The 24,459-nt window shown below is 40.8% G+C and overlaps 1 protein-coding gene across 1 annotated transcript in view; it reads right to left on the bottom strand.

Moving 5' to 3' along the window:
- LOC141072949 (chitin synthase chs-2-like) overlaps positions 1 to 24,459 on the bottom strand; it is an 88,197-nt gene that overhangs the window by 58,989 nt on the left and 4,749 nt on the right. The window contains exons 3-6 of the mRNA XM_073560233.1: positions 18,480 to 19,516; positions 11,009 to 11,098; positions 7,248 to 7,415; positions 5,448 to 5,628 (exon numbers count right to left, since the gene is read on the bottom strand). Coding sequence (XP_073416334.1) covers positions 5,448 to 5,628; positions 7,248 to 7,415; positions 11,009 to 11,098; positions 18,480 to 19,516 — 1,476 coding nt within the window. The remainder of the gene's footprint in view (positions 1 to 5,447; positions 5,629 to 7,247; positions 7,416 to 11,008; positions 11,099 to 18,479; positions 19,517 to 24,459) is intronic.

Raw genomic sequence — 24,459 nt, 5'->3', positions numbered from 1 at the left:
TGTGGAATATTATAGTGAATGTGGCTATGCGGAGTGGGTGGGACTCTACACTCAGCTTTATATATATAGATATAATCATTATAATTTGTTATAACTAACCAATCACTAAGCATCTTTAATTTCACCAGAGCTGTTTAAAAGAAGCTGAGCTGTGATTGGTTGCTATGAGCAACAATTTTCCCACTCCAGAAAACACCTCAGCAGTGACCAGATGGGAGAAATCTAGCATCCCCGCAAACATAAGCTCCCAGCCATTGTCTGCCCCTCAGAAAGGAGCAGAGAGCACATGACAGAAATGAATTCCCCCTCCCATGCCCATATACCCATCAAACATCCTCCATCCCATAGGCACATCTTCCCTCTTAAAGGGATCTCCGGTATGGAAGTTAGGGCAAATCCCTCAGTGCTCTGATTCTGACCCCAGGCTTCTATTAAAGGGATCATTGGTATGGAAGTCGGCAAATCCATCCAGTGCTTTGGTTTTGACCCCAGGCCTCTCTTAAAGGGATCCCTGGTATGGAATTAGGACCGTTCCACTCAGCACTCTGGTTCTGACCCCAGGCCTCTCTTAAAGGGATCTCCGGTATGGAAGTTAGGGCAAATCCATCCAGTGCTTTGGTTTGACCCCAGGCCTCTCTTAAAGGGATCCCCAGTATGGAAGTTAGGACCATTCCACTCAGCTCTGTGGTTCTGACCCCAGGGTCTCTTAAAGGGATCATTGGTATGGAAGTTAGGGCAATTCCACTAAGCACTCTGATTCTGACCCCAGGCCCCTCTTAAAGGGATCCCTGGAATGGAAGTGAGGGCAAATCCACTCTGCGGTTTGGTAATGACCCCAGGCCTCTCTTAAAGGGATCTCCAGTATGGAAGTTAGGGCAAATCCCTCAGCGCTCTGATTCTGACCCCAGGCCTCTCTTAAAGGGATCATTGGTATGGAAGTCAGGGCAAAACCATCCAGTGCTTTGGTTCTGATGCCAAGCCTCTCTTAAAGGGATCCTTGGTATGGAAATTAGGGCAATTCCACTCAGTGTTCTGGTTCTGACCCCAGGCTCTCTTAAAGGGATCCCTGGTATGGAAGTCAGGGTAATTGCCTTCAAATGCTCTGGTACTGACCCCAGTCCTCTATTAAAGCGATCATTGGTATAGAGGTCAGGGCATATCCATCCAGTGCTTTGGTTTTGACCCCAGTCCTCTCTTAAAGGGATCCCCGGTATGGAAGTTAGGGCAATTCCACTCAGCGCTCTGGTTCTGACCCCGGGCTGATGGGATGATCTGGGATATTAGGGGTAGTAGTCCGGTGGCTCTGGCTGACGGGATGATGTGGGATAATAGGGGTAGTAGTCCGGCGGCTGTGACGGCATGATGTGGGATATTAGTGGTAGTTGTCCGGTGGCTATGGCTGACAAGATGATGTGGGTTATTAAGGGTAGTAGTCCGGTGGCTTTGACTGGATGATGTGGGATATTAGTAGTCCGGTGGCTCTGGCTGATGGGATGATGTGGGATATTAGGGGTAGTTGTCCAGTAGCTCTGGCTGACGGGATTGTGTGGAATATTATAGTGAATGTGGCTATGCGGAGTGGGAGGGGCTATACACTCAGCTTTATATATATAGATATAATCATTATAATTTGTTTTAACTAACCGTGGTTAGTTACTATGCCCGGGCAGCGCCGCGCTTTTCCGCTAGTTAGAAATATAATATAGTTCTTCCGATTCGCGATGTTGTTTACTCCATGTGTATGGCATTGCAGTAACTTAGAAATCCATGGTTAAGACTAACAATAACTAACTAACTAGATAAATACCTAACTAACTGTCACTATGAATGCAACCATGGATACCTAAGCTACTGCAATGCCATGCACATGGGGTAAACTACATATCTTGTCTAAAGAACTATACTATATTTCTAATTGGATGTATTTGCTAATATAAATTATAATGCATACTACATATTGGGATAAATGTAAGTGCCTAGACCTATATGTATATTCAGTTGTGCTCAAAAGTTTACATACCCCAGCAGAATTTTTGCTTTCTTGGCCTTTTTTTCAGATAACATGAATGATAATACTAAAACCTTTTCTTCATTCATGGTTACTGGTTTGGTGAAGCCTTTTTTTCAGAGAATATGAATGATAACACCAAACATTTTTCTCCACTCATGGTTAGTGGTTGGATGAAGCTATTTATTGTCAAACTACTGTGTTTTCTCTATTTAAACCATAATGATAACCCAAAACATCAAAATGACCCTGATCAAAAGTTCACATACCCTGGTAATTTGGGCCTGATAACATGCACAGAAGTTGACACAAGTGTGTGTGAATTGCTACTAAAGGTAGTGACCTGTTTGCTTGTAATCAGTGTATGCATAAAAGCTGAGTGAGTTTCTGGGATCCAGACAGACTCTTGCATCTTTCATCCAGCCACTGACGTTTCTGGATTGTGATTTATGGGGAAAGCAAAAGAATTGTCAACGGATCTATAGGAAAAGGTAGTTGAATTGTATAAAACAGGAAAGGGATACAAAAAGATATCCAAGGCATTGATAATGCCAGTCAGCAGCATTCAAACTGTGATTAACAAATGGAAAATCAGCGGCTCTGTAGAAATAAAACCACGGTCAGGTAGACCAACAAAAATTTTGTCCACAGCTGCCGGGAAAATTGTTTGAGATGCAAAGAAAATCCCACAAATAACAGCTGAAATACTGGACTCTCAAAAAACTAGCAGTGTGGCTGTTTCAAGATGCACAACAAGGAGGCACTTAAAGAAAAATGGGCTGCATGGTCGAGTTCCCAGAAGAAAGCCATTACTGCGCACATGCCACAAAGTATCTTGCCTACAATACGCAAAACAGCACAGAGACAAGCCTCAAAACTTCTGGAACAAGGTAATTTGAAGTGATGAGGCCAAAATTGAACTTTTTGGCCACAACCATAAACGTTACATTTAGAGAGCGGTCTACAAGGCCTATGATGAAAGGAACACCATTCCTACTTTAAAGCACAGAGGTGGATCACTGATGTTTTGGGGATGTGTGAGCTACAAAGGCACAGGAAACGTGGTCAAAGTTGAAGGAAAGATGAATGCAACACGTTATCAGCAAATACTGGAGGCAAATTTGCAATCATCAGCCCGGAAGCTGCATATTGGACATGCTTGGACGTTCCAAAATGACTAAGATCAAAAACACAAGGCCAAGTCGACCTGTCATTGGCTACAGAAGGACAAAGTGAAGGTTCTGGAGTGGCCATCTCAGTCTCCTGACCTCAAGATCATTGAGCCACTCTGGGGAGATCTCAAGCATGCAGTTCATGCTACACAGCACAGGAATTTAAAGGAGCTGAAAGCTTTTTGCTGAGAAGTGTGGGCAGCTTTACCATCTGAGAAAATAAAGAACCTCATCCACAACTACCACAAAAGACTTCAAGCTGTCATTGATATTAGAGGGGGTAATACATGGTATTAAGGAATGGGGTATGTAAACTTTTGATCAGGGTCATTTGGATGCTTTGGGTTGTCGTTATGATTTAAAAAGAGAAAACACAGTAGTTTGACAATAAATGGCTTCATCCAACCGCTAACCATGAGTGGAGAAAAAGTTTTGGTATCATTCATCTTCTCTGAAAAAAGGCCAAGAAAGCAAAGATTCTGCCAGGCTATGTAAACTTTTGAGCAAAACTGTATGCGGCTGAGCAGATAAGTGAAAAGCCCAAATTAATTTAAATACCAAAGTTTATTAATAATATACATAGCAATACAAAAATGTTTAAAACTAAGGCGCCTCACATACATAATCGTTCGGTTCCTAAGATGTGTGATGTAAAGGTAGCAAAATAGCATCAGTGACAACAGTACTCAGCAGTCATTAACAGTGATTCCTGTCCAAAACTGGATAAGGTGCCATAGATTAAAGTTCCCATATGCGTAGAAATACAGCACTTAGTGGAATAAAAACCACAAATTCTCACGATATAAGGTAGCAAATCAGCAATAGAGAAAAATCATGAAACATAACCTTTAATGAATATAATAAAAGCTACCAAAAGATATAGTGAAGATAAAACAAACTAAAAAAATGCCACAGACTATAACAGAGAGTGTCTGTATATATCTCAACAACAGATCACACAGAGTATATACATGTGACTATTCCAAGTCCAGAATTTGAAGGGACTGGACAGAAAAAAATACTTGGTCTGAGACAGTGTAAATAGAGACCAAAGTCAAACAATGAACGGTTTCCTTATCAGAGGTATAAAAAAAGAACCTCTACCCTGTTCAGGTTATCAAGGAATATGCCTGTTCATGTGTATAGAGGGGACATCAAAAGACAGAATCCATAAACATTATGAGAAAAAGGAAAGATCTCACCGCATGCATATGGAAGATGTCCAAAGTCAGATGTCCCATCAGAGTCATATCAGGTCAGGAATAAAGGCATTCGCCCTAATCAGGCCCTAAATGAGCTAACAATTCTGACACCCATGACTCCCGCCCTGACAAGGGCAGTCCACATCTAACCCTCACAATAAGGCACTACAATACCCCTGTGCATCCAGACGCGTTTCGTCACTTGTTGACTCTTCAGGGGACCTACTAGCACATATTGGGCATAATTACAAGGTATATGGGCTGCCTCCTAAGATGACAATGGAGTGACATATGTGTAAATAAATAATAAATAATTCCATTAGTAGTAAAAGGTGTTGCTAGGTCACACAGGCAAGACAGGTCCAGTGTCCCTCCACCCCAACACCCCCAGAGGAAGTGAGGCAAAACGTGCTTAACCATGCTTAACCATATATATACATATTGGTCTAGGCACTTAGATTTATTGTATTTCTCTAGTGAAACCTAATATGATAGCTGATTATTATTTAGTTGGACGTATATTGGTTTGATTCTACTACATATTGGGACAGGGTCTTGGAGAAGGAAATATCCCTTTAAAGAAAACCTGTCTTCTGATTCAGGCTGACCAAATCTTGGGCAGCATGAATCAGCACATGGCTGATTCTCTGAAACACTCTAGCCTAGGGACCATGGCCAAAGACAAGACTAGTCTGTCTCCACTCCCAGCAAAGCTCCAGGTGATCGACAGGTCTCTCTTTATGAGACAAACCTATCAATCACTTAGAACAGCACTGAAAATAGCTGACCATGGGAAGTTTGGGCAGCATGAACAAGATACCAGGTTCCCTTTAACATCTATTCTTTTCAATGGATATCAGTGTGTGGACCCCACACTGAACAGTAAGACTGAAAACAGAAGAAAGTATTTCATTATCTTCTCTATTAACAAAATGGTATTTATTCATTGTAGAGTACAGAATATGTCATTATTTTACTAGGTTTTGCTCCTATAGTATATTTAGGCATCACTGAATGTATAAAGCCAAAAAGAGGTCAGGCATCATATGATTTTTCCTATTTTACCTGTGACCATCTCTTTTTGTGGCGTATTCTCTGTTTGTCTTTTAGATGAACATAAAGCATATTTCCACAAGGAAGCTTGTAGCATAGCCGTCCTCCATATGGTGTAGGCATTATTGCTTGTATTTCGCGTTCTGATGTATTGACATGATTAAAGACTTGATTCTTGTTGCGAGTGAAGACTCTAAAGAGTTCAGAATTCAACATTTAAAATAATAAAATGCCAAAGATAATTTTGGGAAAGTGCGATACTATAAATGATCACAATCAAAATGCAAATGTTCTAACCGAAGTAAAGATGAAAAATTAGATAATTTTGAAATACGATACTTATATTTCAGGCCTGATGCCAAGAATACTCTTATGTCCTAATGACAGTACCCCCTCTCCTGTGCACAGGGATTAGCCATAGTGGGTGCAGAGGGGGTAATTGCACCTTGCCATTGTGGCGCCCCCAGGAGTACGGCCGCCACAGTGGCCTTACCTTCCTCCTAGGGAGAGTAGTGTCATGTCTGGAAGCAGTGAAAGGATCTCTTTATCATGTAATTCCAGCACACAGTACAGTTCCTACTCTAGGCCAGCAGAGGGAGCTCTGAACCTAACTGCAGAGGAGCTGCTCTCTGTGATCAAGGATAGGAAGTTAGTTAGAGGATGGACAGGGAAGAGTGAGGATGTGGTAGACGAGCTGGGGACTGGAGCTATAGCAGAGCTCGTCCCCAAGCTGAAGCGCAGAGGCCGGACGCTAGATTCTGAGGCTGTGTGGATGCTAAAGGTCCCAAAGCAGAAACCGGTGGAATAAAGGCTGTAAATGCTCTTTTCCCAACTGAGACTCGACCACACAGTAGCAACATGTGAGCCAGAGACGTCATTAAGGGCAGTTCATGAAGGAGGCTACAGCTACCTGTCATGCGAGTGGAGTTCTAAGTAACAGACAGAAAGAGGAACTTGTGTGGAGTTCAGAACCGCAAGTACTTCAGAATAGCACTAGAAAAGGAGACCTCTCAACCCACCTGCATAAAGAGATTCCTAAATTGCTTTCAGGCTGATCGACTCCTGTACCATCTGTAATCTGAGTCCTGGACTGTACCAACCAAGCACAGTAAAAGGTAAAAGAAACTGCACTCTGTTGTGTCCTTTGAATCCTTAATTCATCACCTTCTCAGCAAAGCTACATCCCTTGCTACCTACTACTTCCCCATCTATTCTTCAACATCTTTCTCATCTGCCCTGGGACTCAGCTCTGCCTGTGAAGAGCTATTTCACCACTGCTGCATCACACCATCTATCCCAGAGGATCTGCACTGCAGCGCTGGTCGCCTCTGACCAGGCACCACAGGTGGCATCACGAATACTCTTTACAAAAACTCTTTATTTCTCATTTCCCTGTAAATACTCCCCTTCCATTGGATGTCCAGGGCCACGGACCAGATCACCGCCGCTGTGACACTGCCCCTTTAAGAAAGCAGCCCGGTACCGAGTACCCCACTTGCCCTGGCGGGCGCACCACCATGGCACCTGAGACCCTTCTCCAACGCAAGAATACAACAGAGTAAATATAAAAATAGTAGGTGAAGGGCCTCAAAACATGATGCAATTATTGGAAAAGTGAGGTTAAATAAAATAAATAATTTATCATAGCATTAAAATATAAATTGTGCAGAAAATGACATGCATTTTATAAAATATCAAATATACATTATTCCTAGGTACAGGATTGCCTTAATAGGGTCTGGAACTAGAGGAGATTATTTACTTTGTTGAGATTTCACAAAATAGAAGCTTAAATATAGTGTGTATATCCACCTGTAGACTTCCTCGATTACGGTGACCAGGCATTCAACATAGCTGTTAGTAATTCGTTTTCTTTTATTGTCATCGGGCTCAGACTTATTGTCGAAAGCATCATCAAAATAAATATGTGCCTCAAAACAAAAGGTATTATCGCTGATTGTAGACTCATACTTGTCTAGCCTGTCAAAAAATATAAATAAATATATTATGACCAAAGACTGGCAAAAAAAAGTGAAAAAAAAAACTGCATCACAAATGAAGTAAAACTAAACTAGGCAAGTAAGGTTATATAAAATCATTTGAATGTAAACTCGAGCTGTCAAGTTACTTTCCATTCTGCAACTGATCTAAGACTAACATCCTCCATAATCTGAACCTTGCACCTCTATCGCCAAGACATCTCTAGTGCTTCGCCAGTTTTCTGGAATGCACTATCCCGAATGATCAAGTTAATTTCTAGCGTGCTTTAAAATCAAATGTCATCACCTTACTTATCCAGATCTCCCACTTCTAATCAGTATCTGGTCCCTTATTCATCTGTCTCCACATCCTTCATGTACCCAACAACACTTGGTAACTGTACTTATACAGATATTTAATATGCTTTGCTTATATAGCACCATTACTTTTACAGCACTTAACAGACATTATCCCCATTTGGGTTTACAATCTTGGTCTTTAGGAGGAAACCAGAGAACCCAGAAGAAACCCACACAACACCAGGAGAACATACAAACTCCTTGTAGATGTTGTTCTTGATGGGAATTGAACCCAGGACCCAAGCGCTGCAAAGCAACAGTGCTAACCACTGAGCCACCGTGCTGCCCTGCTGTTTGCTGACCGGCTGTATTATAATGATGGCTAGACCATTCATGACAAGCACTTTTTACTTATTGTGCCCTCCCCCATTTGCTTATAGATTGTAAGCTTGTGAGTAGGGTCCTCACTCCTTCTGTAACTGTTGATTTAAAAAAATTTTTTTCAGATGGCTTAAATTATGAGACAACTAACTATCACAGAACAGGGATAATGAAATTTGATATTGCAGCCTTGTCTGCCTCTGAGATGGAAGCTGAAGCACTGAGAGGAACCTGCAGATGTGTTAGTTATCATCAGACACAGCACTGAAGTGAGATCAGGAGAGCAGAGAGCGGCCATTACACATCTCACCGGAAACTACCCTTTCATGGAAAACAAGCTCTGGAGGCAGAGTTATCTTCCAGGCAGGGCCGGTTTTAGAGAAAGTGGGGCCCTGGGAAAAATTTTAAAGTTGGGCCCTAAATGCTCACATATTTTGGTTATATTTACATATGAAGGCCGATAAACAAGTGTGATCGACAATAATTAAGTCATTCAGTGCTTGTTCCCGAGTTTTTACATCGGTTGAGGAAGAATGATGGGTACAGATAGTCCTCGATACAGTATAATGCAGGCCCCATATAGTACACATAGTATAATGCACTACCATGGTCTTTGATAGAGTATAATGCAGCACCCCTCAGGGTATATTGTAACCCCCCTCAGAGTATACGGCAATCCCAGAGTATACTACAGCCACACACACACAATATAATGCAGCCCCCCACACACATGCAGTATAATGCTGCCACACACACAGTATAGTGCAGCCCCGCCCCCACACACAGTATAGTGCAGCTCCGCCAACACACAGTATAGTGCAGCTCCCCAACACACAGTATAGTGCAGCCCCCCATACACAGTATAGTGCAGCTCCCCAACACACAGTACAGTGCACCTCCCCAACACACAGTACAGTAGCTCCCCAACACACAATATAGTGCAGCTCCCCCACCACACAGTATAGTGCAGCTCCCCCCACACACAGTAAAGTGCAACTCCCCAACTCAAAGTATTGTGTAGCCCCCACACAGTATAGTGTAGCCCGCCACACACAGTATAGTGCAGCTCCCCTTCAACACAAAGTATAGTGCAGGCACGCACACACATAGTATAATGCAGCCCCTGCACTAACACACGCACAAAATGCACACACTCACACAATACTCACCCCTTCTCCTTGTTCCCCGCACTGCTCCAGGCTCTGCTCCAGCCTCATTGGCTCCACTGCTGGTACAGCGTGGCGCATGATGAAGTAACATCATTGCGCTTCTGCTGAGTCACAAAAGGGGGGGAGTGATAGGAGAAGGAGCGTCTGATGCTCTCTCCTCCATCACTGCTTTCAACTGTATCGGCGTCTATGGGGGGCGGCGCCAGGCTCCATAGCGGCCGCATGCAGTGCCGCTATTAGTGGCACGTCACTTGTTGGGGGCCCCTGGAGGAGCAGGGGATATAGGCAGCTGCCTGGTCTGCCTGCCTCTAACACCGGCCCTACTTCCAGGTACCATCCGCCCCAGAGCCTGGAAGAAGTCATTTATATAAAGTGATAAAAGATGATGTCTTAACAACAAGCCATCTGATATGAGACATACAGGTGGGACTCTTTTCAGCAGGCTATAACCTGTATGCCCATAATAATAGTTTAGATAGATCAAATGTGGTGATGGATTCCCTTTAAATATTTATTTAAATACTTTAACACTTATAGTGTTTTAATGCTAGTTACTGGAAATGATGCATAAAAGGTGCCCATGTATCTTAGACTGCTGTTGATTGAACTCTGGTTGAACTCTTGTTTTTTGACAACTACATTAATTTGAAAAAGTTTTGGGCAGGTGTACGAAAGAATTCTTCAAGGTAACAATGCTTCAAAATCTAATAATAATTTATTTTTATTAATTAAGAAAATGCAAAGTAATTGAAAAAAAGAAAATTACAGTATAAATCAATTCATTGTTTGTTGTGACCACTTTTTGTCTTCAAAACAGCATCAAAGCATCAATTCTTTGCTGGCACAGTTTTTGAAGGAACACAGCAGGGATATTGTTCCAAACATCTTAGATAACTAATCCCAGATCTGTGAAAACAGGCTTGTGCAAATCCTTCTGTCTCTTCACATAATCCCAGACAGACTCGATGATGAGATCAGGGTTTCTGTGGGTCATATCATCATTTCAAGGAATCCTTGTCCTTCTTTATGCTGAAGATAGTACTTAAAGGGGTTGTTTGATCTAAAATAACAAGTCAGCATTGATTCTTTGTGACTGCAGACTTGTGAATCCTTACATGGTTTGCACTGCTTGCTGTCCCCCACCGCTCATTATGATGTCGGTTGACTATGGGATGGAGGATGTATGATGAGTATATGGGCACGGGACTATGGGATGGAGGATATGTATGATGAGTATATGGGCACGGGACTATGGGATGGCAGATATGTATGATGAGTATATGGGCACGGGACTATGGGATGGTGGATATGTATGATGGGTATATGGGCACGGGACTATGGGATGGAGGATATGTATGATGGGTATATGGGCACTGGACTATGGGATGGAGGATAATCATCATAATTTTTTATAATTGACCACAGTTAGTTACTATGCCCGGGCAGCGTCGGGCTCTTCAGCTAGGTAATTCATAAAAATAAACTATTGACTCTTCGTTTTTTTAAAGCATTTGTACCTTGTACACCTGCCTAAAACATTTGCATACTACTGTATATCTTCGAACTCTTCCATATACATAAGTAAACGGTTAGGTTTTGCCTTTGCATTAGTTTTATTTGCTCCAGTTTTTCTCCAAAGGATATTTGTTTCCCTATTTTTATTACATTAGATTTATTTATTTTCATGCATTTCTTTCATTATGGAGTTGATATGTATTTTATAAAATACACTGAAAAGTAATACCTAAATATTGAAGTGAGAATTTTCAGCATTTCATCATAAGTCTCATGCCACATTGTAGCACATAAATAGACCATTACTTTCTCTTTAGACCTGTATGGAAATAAAATGACATTATGAAAATTATATATATTTTATTTAACTATATAAGAACACTATATTATTGAATATATTTCAAATTTATTTTTTTACTGTCACATTTAATTAAACAGAACTACTGGTTAAGGCTAAGATCTCAAGGGATCTAAAGTGAATGGAAATCAGTTTTCTTTTTTATCATGCATTGACCACAATTGTTAAATAGATCATAGTCTCTTCTGTAAAAGAAAACAATCATGGAAATGATGTATTTTGTTTTTTTAGCTAAATTCCATAGAAAAATAGGATCTGTTAGCTAGTCCTTTATAAAACAATAGTACATTACCAATGAGCAAAAAAATCAAATATGAACATTACTTTGGAATTTAGATGTTTGGAAAATTCAAATGAATGAATCCAGAAATAAAATGTAACAATTGGACATTAAAGTAACACGAAAAAATATCTTTATGTTGTGTTAGTCATTGAACAAAAGAAAAAAAAGGAAACTTTTCTTTTCTAAGTGAAAAACAAAGCTTTTGAGATGACTTAGGTCTGATAATCAGACAAGGTTTATGTCTTGTCGACACCCTGTCAGCTAACCAAAAAGTATTAACCACTGAGGACTCTCACCTTAAAGTTCAACATTTTTTTTTTATCAGGAATCTATAACCAACCAAATTGCATGCACACAAATCACTGACAAAAATGGCAAAGTGACCATCATATTTTGTGTGCAGCCTATCCATATTCGTCAGGGAGAGTCCTGACGAAGGAAAGCAAAACGCGCGTTAAAGTGGTGTGCGGAGGGGCAGTGGTGTGTCGAGCTTGTTGGTAGTTGTAGTCTCCACGGATTATCATTAAATGCCTTTTACCTTACTCAGCATACTGCTGATTATATAGGTGTAAGCATTTTATGGGATGCACTATTTCTTTGGCTGGTTAATAACTATTTCTACTATGAATTCACCTTTTTAATCATTCATTGATATAAATAATCCACTGCTTTATGTTTAGCAACTATGTTATGTTTATTATATGAACCTATTCATGCTTATTTAATTAATCATATATATTTTTGATGCACTATTATGAATTATATGATTACTCACATGGTGAAAAATATTTTTTTATGTATTATATTTACTTTTTGTATTAATTTTTAATTTTACCAGCTGCTAAATAGAGGCATTTATTATTTTTTCCAAATTTTTATTCTTTTATTTATATATACTGTATATATTTTTCATCATTATATGAAATATTTTTATACATAAATATATACAGTATATATAATATATATATATATATATATACAGTATATATACATATATATATTTATTATCTTTTGCCAATTAGGTTGACATTCCCTGCCCCTGCAACTATTGTGTTTTTATCATGTGTTTTTAATATGTATATTTTTGTTACAATAATCTCTCTATTTCAATAAATATTCTTTTGTGTCATAATTTTTTTTATCATAATATGTTGTCTAATCATGTTCTTTTTATATTAATAAAGTAATAAATTTTTTAATCGGTAATTTCAATATCTTCTTTTGGGGTATATATATTGTATGTGGTATTCATTGTTTTTTTACATTATCTTATTTATTGTATTTCTTTTCTATATAGGTTTTCTACAAATAATTTAGACCCTGGGAAAGTGGTAGGTGCCAATGACTGGACTTTAGAAATCTCCTCTTCCAATTCCGAGGTTACCATAGACACCCCAATACCCTGAGGAATAATAGAGGACGGAGGTTCTGGAGGAGAAATGGAATCTAGACTATAAGATAAAGCATCAGCTTTCACATTCTTAGACCCTGGTCTGAAAGTAATAGAAAAATTAAACCGAGGGAAAAATAAGGACCATCTGGCATGTCTAGGCCTGGCTAGGAGTTAACATTTCAGCGGATTCAATGTAAGCTAACTTCTTGCGATCCGTGATCACTGTAACTGGATGAACCACCCCCTCCAAAAATGCCTCCATTCCTCAAAGGCCAATTTGACAGCAAGTAACTCCCGATTCCCAACATCATAATTTTTCTCCGCTGGTGAACTTTTATTAGAAAGAAAAGCACATGGACACAGGTTAGTCAGAGATTTGGGCCCTGCGATAAGACTGCCCCCACTCCGTTCTCTGAAGCATCCACCTCCACAATGAACAGTTCTTGGAGATCAGGTTGGATCAGAATGGGTGCAGACATAAAACACTCTTTTAATCTTTCAAAAGCCCTGCCAGCACCCGGTGACCAAACCTTGAGATTGGCCCCCTTATGTGTAAGGTCAGTAAGTGGTTTAGCAATCTGTGAAAACCTCTTGATAAATTTTCTATAATAGTTGGCGAATCCCAAGAAACACTGCAAAACCTTAAGATCACGAGGTGGAACCCAATCAATTACAGCCTGCACCTTCTCCCTCAGTCTCTGTAACACAACACGGACATGTTCCTGGTGAGTGTTCAAGTCTAGCAAGAAAATTAGAATGTCATCGAGGTAAATCCCAACAAATCTTCCAATGCAATAAGAGAAAATATCTGTCATAAAATTTTGAAACACAGCAGGTACATTAGATAATCCCGAAAGGCATGACAAGGTTTTCAAACAGACCCTCAGGCGTTAAAAACACTATTTTCGAATCATCACCCTTCCAGATATGTATCAAATTGTAAGCCCCTCTAAGATCAAGTTTAGAAAATACCCTAGACCCCAGAAGCTGATTATATAGGTTGGGGATGAGTGGAAGAGGGTAAGTGTTTTTAACCGTGATCTTGCTTAGTTCTCAGAAGTCAAGGCAAGGATGGAGACTCCAACTTTTGTTAACATATTCTTTCATGGCGGTCCATTCAGACCCCGACAAATTGCAAAGACGAGCTTTTGGCAATTTGACGCTAGGAATAAGATCAATAGCACAATCATAGGGACGATGGGGAGGTAATATCTCTGCATTTTTCTGAGAACACATCTTCAAAGTCCTTCATTTACCCCTGAAAACCCTCCAGACTAGCAAAGGATATTTGTACATTTTTTAGACATTTCTTGGAACAATTGGGTTTCCATTTCACAATCTCCTTCAGACACCAATCAATAACTGGATAGTGAATCTGCAACCATGGAAATCCCAGTACCAATCCAGCAGGTAATTTATCCAACACAAAACAGGAGATGGATTCAGAGTGGAGTTCCCCACTTGGAGAGTGAAATCCACCATTGCTCTCTTGACCAAATTGTGAGCCAGATCTTCCTCCAGGGAAGGACCCAGCCAAGGCATTGCACCTAGGATTTCACTGATTGAGCGCCTTTGCCGGCTGCCGCAGTGTTTTCTTTGCCTGGTCTTCCTGAGGTCAGTGATTGTTTTGTGATGTTGGTCTACTAGGCATTGCTCCCACTTAGCCAGAATCCTACTCCACACTGATGAGGGGCAACACCCCCGAAACAGCTGTCTGTGGATATATACCTGGCCTTGGTATTTCCCTTGTCATATCTGTAAAGTCGTAAAGAGCTGGATATTGACTTAAAGGGCCACTTAATATGGTGGTAATGGTGGTTTCCGAAAGGAGCCACTCCTTGGCTGGGTCCTTCCCTGGAGGAAGATCTGGCTAGTCCCGTGTTTGAGACTCTCAAATGAGGCTCCATGGACTTTATTTGTATATTCGTATTTCCCAGGGAGCAATGCACCTAGGATTTCACTGATTGAGCACCTTTGCCAGCTGCCGCAGTGTTTTCTTTGCCTGGTCTCCCTGAGGTCAGTGATTGTTTCGTGATGTTGGTCTACTAGGCATTGCTCCCACCTAGCCAGAATCCTACTCCACACTGATGAGGGGCAACACCCCGAAACAGCTGTCTGTGGATGGATACCTGGCCTTGGTATTTCCCTTGTCATATCTGTAAACTCGTAAAGAGCTGGATATTGACTTAAAGGGCCACTTATTATGGTGGTAATGGTGGTTTCCGAAAGGAGCCACTCCTTGGCTGGGTCCTTCCCTGGAGGAAGATCTGGCTAGTCCCGTGTTTGAGACTCTCAAATTAGGCTCCATGGACTTTATTTGCATATTCGTATTTCCCAGGGAGGAATGCACCTAGGATTTCACTGATTGAGCGCCTTTGCCGGCTGCCGCAGTGTTTTCTTTGCCTGGTCCATTCGTATGGCCTGAGTCATGGCCTCCATCAGAGAACAAGGGGTGTCATGGAGGACCAAAGCATCCTTGAGTGTCTCGGAAAGGCCTTTTTTGAACTGGCACCTGAGAGCAGCATCGTTCCATAGAACTTCGGTGGACCACTGCCGGAACTCAGTACAGTAGTCCTCAGCTGTGCGACCCCCCCTGTGCAAGGTTCATGATCTTAGCCTCCGCTACCTGGATTCTGTCTGACTCATCATATATCAGACCTATACTGTCAAAAAAGTCATCAACAGAAAACCGTTCTGGGGCTTGTGGGGACAAAGAAAATGCCCAGGTCTGAGGACCCCCTCGCAGTAGGGACATGATTATTCCCTCCCACTGGAATTCCACCCCTGACGACCAGGAGCACAGGATAAAAAATAACTTACAGCTGTCCCTGAATACCCTAAACTGGTCTTCCTCTCCTGAAAATTTATAAGAGAGGGATATGACAGGTTTGGGAGAGACCATCTGTACAGCAAAGGGTACTGACGCCACAACCACTGCTGGCAGTGGGGGGCTATGAAAGGTCTTCATCAAGTTATTTATCTGATCCTGCAACTGATATTGCTATGAGTTCAGACTCTGGCAATCCTTCGCCAGATGCTGAATCATCTGCATCAAATTCACCACCAGGTCACAAAGCGTGTGAACTGGATCCATACTGGTGAAAAAAAAACATATGGGCAGACGTAATGTGAGGCTAGTCACTTTCACGGCCAAGTCGTGAGTCAGAGTGGTCAAGGAGTCCAAGGTAAGAAGCCAGCAGGGTACATCATAAACAGAAGGAAGAGACAAAAGCGTAGTCAAGTAACATTCCGAGATCAGAATACCGGGAGGATAACGGATCAGAGCTGAAGGGGTTAAACATGCGGATGGTCAGAATGAAGTTCAAGGTCAGGCAACAGATCAAGCATACAGAACTCTAGGCATAAGAAGCACAATCCTCCCACGCTGAATGTACTCCTAGCAGTGTTCTGGGAGAAACCGCTCAGTTAAGAAGCATGGCTATTAACTGGAATAATGAACACATGGAGACAGCCGATGCCTCACAGTCTCAGATTGGATTGTCGAGCCGTCAATCAACACACTGACAGCTTCAGCACACCCCTATACCAGATTGGATGGCCGAGCTGTCAGAAACTGCATCCCAGATACACTGAGGGGTCAAGCCATGACATAGAGCCTATCAATGTGTCTATCCTATTGACACTTGGCAGTGGTAATCAGTGCGCTTTAGTGTTTATAGCTATCATATACACAACTGTCAATTCTGTGTATTGATATGAGGGCAACGTGCAATAAATCTAGCATGTGGGTATAGTGGTAGACTCAATTAAAGAGACATTAAGGGTCTATTGAATGAAGGGTTTAGTGCAATATAACTGATTCCAATCCCTCTTTCTTGTGATCTAAGATGGATGATCTTTCCTAAGTGAGAATTTATATGGGAGATATTCTATTTCAAAAAAGTTTTTCTTTGAATATCAGATATCCAGCTATTTTCATACACCAGTGTTTATTCATTTATCTTTATTATCCACTATCAAATTTATGACTGATTATCAGGATTAAATGTGTATGGACTGTACACAAAATATGATGGTCACGTAGCTATTTTTTTATTATTATCATTAAAAGTTATATTTTATATATATATTGTTTTGTCCTCCACAGTCAGTGATTTTTGCTTATTTTGGTGGTATAATTTTGGTTTGTGGGGTGCCCTTCAGTGATACAGTAAATTGCATGCACACCTTTTAATTGAAAACTTTGGCTTGAGACATTTCTGTAATTAAAAGCAGAATCTTAAATTAACAGCTATATAAGGAATTAAAGTCGTAACCTGTTTTTTTCAATTGAAGGCCGGCGTCACACTTGCAACTGCAATGCGAGAAACTTGCGCGAGTCTCTCACATCAATACCCGGCACTGCTGCTGACACTCGGGACTGGAGCGATCAGCTGCACAGAAATACATGCAACCGCACAATCCGGTCCCGAGTGCCGGTGGCAATGCCGGGTATTGATGCGAGAGACTCACGCGAGTTTCTCGCATTGCAGTTGCAAGTGTAACCCCGGCCTAAAGGAGTTATTCAGAACTGGACAACCCCAGCATAAACAATACAGCACAAATCCTTAAAAATAAATAAAACCCCAAGTCCAAAGGTTCATGCACAATATAGCAAAGCACCTATAACCAAGGTACCTTCAGACATGACCTATATTATTAAGTTGCATAAGTACAGTAATTTAAAAAGATTCTGTCACCAAGTTTTTTTGCTGCCTCATATGAGGACAGCACAAAATAGGGTTAGAAATCTTAATTCCAATGCTGGGCCACTTGCTGGGCTACTTGCTTTGGTTTTGATAGTGCACTGCTTTATCTTCTGCAACTGTTTTAATTTTCTCGGTGATAAGCTTCTTCTATATAGTCCTCAATACACATGAGCTCACATTGGCTTTACTTGGTCTAACCAAAAATTGACAGCATTTAACTTATGCACAGGGAAGGTAGAAAAGTGTCAACCAACAGTGTGGTTGTAGTTAGACACTTTGTTATTGAGAAGCTTATCAGGTAGAACACTGATTTTATCAAAACTACAGCACGAAGCCCAGTAAGTGACACACCTCTGGAATCAGGGTCTCTGTCACTATGTTATGCTGCCCTGAGTTTAAAGATATTGTCCAGGTTAGGGATGAAAGTCTGCAGTCACTCTACTTGACCACAGACTTATGAATCCTCACAGCGAGCTCAACATATGCTGGCAGGATTCTCCAGTGAGGCCAGTATGTGATAAACATACTTCGGGTCACATTCCAACTAGACTTGAATTGAGTGAGACTGAGCATTTCCAGCTGACACGTAACCACACGTATACAATCTCACCACTGGCATGGTAGAATCTTGACAGCATGTTGTGTGCACACTGTGAGGATTCAAAAGTCTGCAGTCACATAGAGTGATTGCAGACTTTCATTCCAAACCTTGACATCCTGTTTAAGAAGCAGATTTCCTTCAAGTTGCTCTAAGCACTATTTAGAAGGGGTGTGCCATAGAGGTTCATGTGCAACACATGACAAAATAAGGCAATATGCATAAAGCATTTTGGTATGCCAATACAATTGAGTATGGTATTGTATATCAGAACAAAATATTCCCAAACCCTATATGTGAAGTGAATAAGTCATGGAGAAGTAATATGCAAGGTCATGGCACTCCTTTTATTTTCTTACCTGTCAACATCATTAACTGTATTTTTGTTTAATTTTGTTCGTATGTTGAGAAGCATGGACTGGTCGACAAAAGTGGCTTCAAACAAGTGTCTGATGAACAATTGCGTGGTTCTTTCGATCCTTTGAACCTTCAGCCTCCAAACTGGGAAATTAGCACAAATGGATCCCATATACCATAATATGCCAGATGTGATGACATACTTGGACGTGTCAATATTCAGAATTATTTCACACGTCTGCTGAGTTATTTCCAGGAGCAGACCGTCAATCAATGTTTTGTTGTTAATCAATAAAGTACTTTGACAAAAATAGGAGACATTAAATGTCTGAACCAGTGCTTCCGATTCACTCTGGACTTCTCTGTACTTCACATAAAAAATGGACATACTGGCTATAATCAGTGACAGCACTGAAAAGGTTAAAGGGATGTAGAAGCCTAACTTAACATTGCGCATTTTACATGACACGACTCCAAACCAGTGACAAAACACTGAGCTGACGGCTTGGATTCCGAAGAGCGTGAAGAGTAAATTCTGATCCTTGGAACTTGCAGACATTATTGTGGTCCAGACGTCTCCTCCGTGCAACCAGACATATGGGACTATAACAAGCCAGGTGACGATGATCCTGACGATGCTGCCGTACACATATAGAATATTTTTCTCATCCTCATCTGGTCTGATTTCATTAAGTGGATTTTTCTGTGTTAGAAATTTTCTATACCAATTCCAGGAAACCCAAAATGTTCCTATTACTGCCATTGTGAAAAACACCAAATCAATGTTTCGGTTATTTGAGTCCCTAACTATAAACATGACCAAAAAGACGATATGGCCCGACATGCATAGCAGGACAGCAATGATTGCCATAACCCACTTCCAGTTTTTTTTTCTGAAGCCATGATATATTTGAAGAACTGATGAAGCCAAGTGCACACTGCATAGGATTGTGATGTTGGTAAATATATTGAAATGGGGCATAGCCACAATTATCAGTAATGAGGATCCAAGAGCAACCAGGAAATCAACAGCGCAGACCTGTAGAAATAAGTTCAAGTGATCAAATATTAAATACTAATTACTATGTATTTTGTATATTTTTCAGCATTCAAAAAATATTCCTTCCAAAACATTTCATTTTTAAGATGGATCATTGAATTTTATGTGGATCGGAAGCAGGGCCGGCCCGAGAGATTACAGCGCCCTAGGCGAAACTATTTTGTTGCGCCCCTACTATTCTTGGCAGTAGATGGAAACTTGGGATATAAATTTAGGAGCAAAATAAACCACAACAACAATGATTAACTAACTCTCTCCTAACTCTTTAATCTTCTGAGAAGTTGTATAGGACAAATATATACAAAGTAATCAATAACACAAAACAAAAACGACCATAGGTAATTAAAATTTTTGTTTCCTTGCCTTTTTTTTTTGAAAAGGATGACACTAAGTCACCGAGATTAATTTGTTTAGCAACTTCAGATTCTATCGAAATTGTTGCCAACCCAACCAACCTCTCTTGCGTCATATTTGCCCTTAAATATGTACACTTTTCTTTCCATCCCTAAAACTTTTTGCCTTTTGAAAAGATTTTGTATAATTTTTTCTATTTTTTCTCTGGCGCCCCCTTTGGGTCAACGCCCTAGGCGGCCGCCTAGTTCGCCTATACGTTCGGGCCGGCCCTGATCGGAAGCCTCTTGTAAGATAAGATGTCTGACAGTTTTCCCTTTTACGTTTAATAGGGTTTGGTGACTTTTGGTGATTCCCCACCCAGGGGCAGTACATCACCACATTACCTAACAAAGCATTATAGTGACATCTATATAACATTGTGAATATTAATAGTTACTTGTTTAACTCCTTCCTGACATATGCCATACTGATTAGTCATATGTCAGGTCCTGTTATTTGATAAGAGTTTAGGAGCTGAGTCTGTATATTTGCCGGCAGATGATGGCTGTGTTATACAGACATCATCTGCCTCAAACAGCTGCGAGTGGAGAGGAGCTCTGCCCAAGGCAGTTAACCTAATTAATGCCGCAGTCAATCTGTGACAGCAGCCTCTACAGCGAGTGGCCCAGAGACGCATTAATCTAACCATCAATTGGTGCCAACGCAACGTTATTAAGGAATGCCGATACTAAAGACCCCTGTTATGATGAGTCACCGAAGGAGGAAAAACAAAATACCAGCTAAGTCCAGAAAAACCAGAGAGGTTGGCAGCTATCGGATTGCAGACCCCTGAACCTATCCACAAAAACTAGCAGTAGCCGTGGGGGGTTCCTACGGTGCCCTAGACCCCTCGATCACAGCCGGAGAACTACATAGCCTAAAGACAGAAAGGGGAAAAACTAAACTGCCCCAGAGCAGACCCCAAAGCAATAGGCAGCCCCCAACATATAATGACGGTGAAGTAAGATGAAAACACTAACACAGATAGAAAGATAGGTTGAGCAAATGATGGGGCCCAAGCTAACTACATAGGACAGGATAGGAAAGCTGCTGTCTGCCATCCGCAAAAACCCTATCAAAATGAGCCAACCGACTGATAGGAAAAACAGGCCCTGAAGTCGCTAGGCTTCAAAAGACTATATCAGCACTCAGGTATATTCTGAAGACAGAGCAAAAGATCAACAGATCAGAAACAAAAATGGAATTCAGCTCACCCCCGCCCGGGGATGGCAGAACTCCCAAAAAACAAGGCAAAACAAAAACAAAACTGAAGATTACAAAGCAGAGCAGAAAAACTTAGCTTTGAGATGCAGGAATCAGACTGGTCTCCAAGAATTCAGCAGGAAAATCACCAGCCAGGAAGAAGGGCGTCGGCAACCTTATATCCAGTCCTCAATTTCAGCCACCCAGTCATCATCTAGCTGCCCAGGTGTTTGGTAATCAGCCTCACTACCTTCCTTCACCAGAGGAGGAAGTTCATCAGACCTCAATGGTGAAGAGAAAAATGAACTCACAACAGACCCCCGTGCCAGACATTATGGCAATCCTATGAAAGCCAGCCGTAAGCTGGCATTCAAAGGGGACCGCAGAGAAAGATTTCCAGTTTGTCAAGGAGCGCTTCCGGCTGATTCATTAATTTCTCCGAGTATTTCAAGGAATATCCAGAAAAAGAAGGTGGGTGCAGATCTAAGTGCAGAGTTTTAATTATGTCAGATAGAAATAAAAAATTCTCACCTTTTTGGTGTCTTGTTGCTCAGCATATAACCCTGTGTTTGGGTACTGGAGTAATTGTCTGGATCTGCTGGCCTGCAGCTCCAAACAGGTGGAACGAACTATCTTGTAGGAGATTCGTCAGAGAATGCAGAGAAGGATTTCCAGTTTGTCAAGGAGCGCTTCTGGCTGATTCATTAATTACTCTGAATATTTAAAGGAATATCCAGTTTATTATTAGACATAAAAACACAACGCGTTTCGGCTATACATAAAATTAGCCTACATCAGATAAAATCATACATGTGGGTGGCTCTGTAGAGTAAATATGTAAGTGCGATAAAGATATAGGGAATATGAATGCATGAGTTCTAGTCCTGACAGATACTAGTTAATCTGATGGTCCCTAGTGATGAAACTAATAAGATGAAATTATCTACGGGTTGGAAAAATAGTTTTGACTCATCAGATGGGGTTTTTGATTGATTGAAGGGTGGAACCTTTTTTTTTTTTTTTTCCCCTATATAAATGTGTCTTTTAAAGATATATATGATTTTACCTGATGAAGGCTAATTTTATGTATAGCCGAAACGCGTTGTGTTTTTATGTCTACTAATAAACTGGATATTCCTTTAAATATTCAGAGTAATTAATGAATCAGCCAGAAGCGCTCCTTGACAAACTGGAAATCCTTTTCTGCATTCAAAGGGGACCGTGATTTTTGCTATACACAGCAATAATGTGGTATTGCTGTGCATAACACAAACGATCAGACGATCACAGGTTCCACTAGGGGGACTGCTAAATGCAGTACAAAAAATATATATTTTAAAATATTTAAAAATATGAAGTATTTAAATATTGAGTATGTAAAAATGTGAAAAAAAAATTTGGATGACCCACCCTTTCACCCATTAAAAATAAATTAAAAATATGAGAAAAATACACATATTTGGTATTTCCAAATACGTAAAATTCCAATCTTTCGTATTATAAAATTAACTATCCCATTTAGTAAACAATGCAATGGGAAAAAAAATCCAAATACTAGAATTGCGTTTCTTCACGGGTCGCAAAACCACAAAAAATGAAGCAAAAAGGGATCAAAAATCGTATCTACACCCAAAATGATCTCAATAAAAGTATCAGCTCAGGGTACAAAAAAAGTCCAAGAACAAAGAGGAAAACGTTTTTTTTAGGACCTTCTAAAATGTCACATTTTTTTTCACCACTTATATAATAAAATGTATTGCCGCAATTATATGGATCAGGAAAATCATACTACCTGGACAATTTCACCATACAATCAACACCATAAAAACAAAAAACAATTGTGTAATTGCACTTTATTTTTGCACTTTCACCTCACTTAAAATCTTTTTCAAGTTCTACAATACATTACATCCTTTCAGAAGTAAAAAAATTAATGCTCATTGAAGATGGGGAGGAAAAAAAGAAGTCGCCTTAGTGAAAATTTGCAATGTCAGAAAGGGGTTAAAAGTAACCGATATCATTCTTGGAAGGAGATACAGCATCCCAGAATGCTTATGTTCCTCCTTTGCTATAAGTGCTATAAGACCTATATTTTTCTATATTGTTATTCAATGTTTTATGTATTGTATTCAATAAATTTTATTTTGTTTTTTAAAAAAAAAAAAGTAACCGATATCAACCATTAAAATTATAGTGGTACAAAACATAATATAAGTTGTATTTTTCTTCAAATTTCAGCAGTAAAAAATTAAAGAATACTGTAGGGAAAACCGATACACCCTAAGATCTGCTAAGATCTGTAGAAGGGATGGTGCATAACAGAGTGAACTGCCAACATTATTCCCCAGGTCAGCAGAATTACAGTGGTACCAAACATGTTCAGTTTTTTTGTACACTGCTCAAAAAATAAAGGGAACACTTAAACAACAGAATATAACTCCAAGTAATTCAAACTTCTGTGAAATCAAACTGTCCACTTAGGAAGCAACACAGATTGACAATCAACTCCACATGCTGTTGTGCAAATGGAATAGACAACAGATGGAAATTATTGGCAATTATCAAGACACCCTCAATAAAGGAGTGGTTCTGCAGATGGGGACCACAGACCACATCTCAGTACCAATGCTTTCTGGCTGATGTTTTGGTCACTTTTGAATGCTGGTTGTGCTTTCACACTCGTGGTAGCATGACACGAACTCTACAACCCACACAAGTGGCTCAGGTAGGGCAGCTCATCTAGGATCACACATCAATGCGAGCTGTGGCAAGAAGGTTTGCTGTGTTTGTGAGTGTAGTGTCCAGAGGCTGGAGGCACTACCAGGAGTTGTGGAGGGGGCCATAAGAGGACAACAACCCAGCAGCAGGACAGCTACCTCAGCCTTTGAGCAAGGAGGAACAGGAGGAGCACTGTCAGAGCCCTGCAAAATGACCTCCAGCAGGCCACAAATGTGCATGTGTCTGTACAAACGGTTAGAAACCAACTCCAAGAGGATGGTCTGAGTGCCCGATGTCCACATATGGGGGTTGTGCTCACAGCCCAACACCATGCGGCCCTCCAAAGAAATGCCATCCCACACCATTACTGACCCACTGCCAAAGCAGTCATGCTGAAGGATGCTGCAGGCAGCAGATCGCACTCCACGGCGTCTGCAGACTCTGTCACGCCTGTCACATGTGCTCAGTGTGAATCTACTTTCATCTGGCGCCCCGAATTTGCCAGTCCTGGTGTTCTGTGGCAAATGCCAAGCGTCCTGCACGGTGTTGGGCTGTGAGCACAACTTCCATCTGCAGACGTTGGGCACTCAGACCATCCGCATGGTGTC

The sequence above is a fragment of the Dendrobates tinctorius genome, unplaced genomic scaffold, assembly GCF_039654945.1.
Source record: "Dendrobates tinctorius isolate UK_male_01 unplaced genomic scaffold, ASM3965494v1 ptg000293l, whole genome shotgun sequence".
Taxonomy (NCBI): Eukaryota; Metazoa; Chordata; class Amphibia; order Anura; family Dendrobatidae; genus Dendrobates; species Dendrobates tinctorius.
The sequence above is the reverse complement of the archived record's forward strand: the minus strand, read 5'-3'. Positions and strand labels throughout refer to the sequence as shown.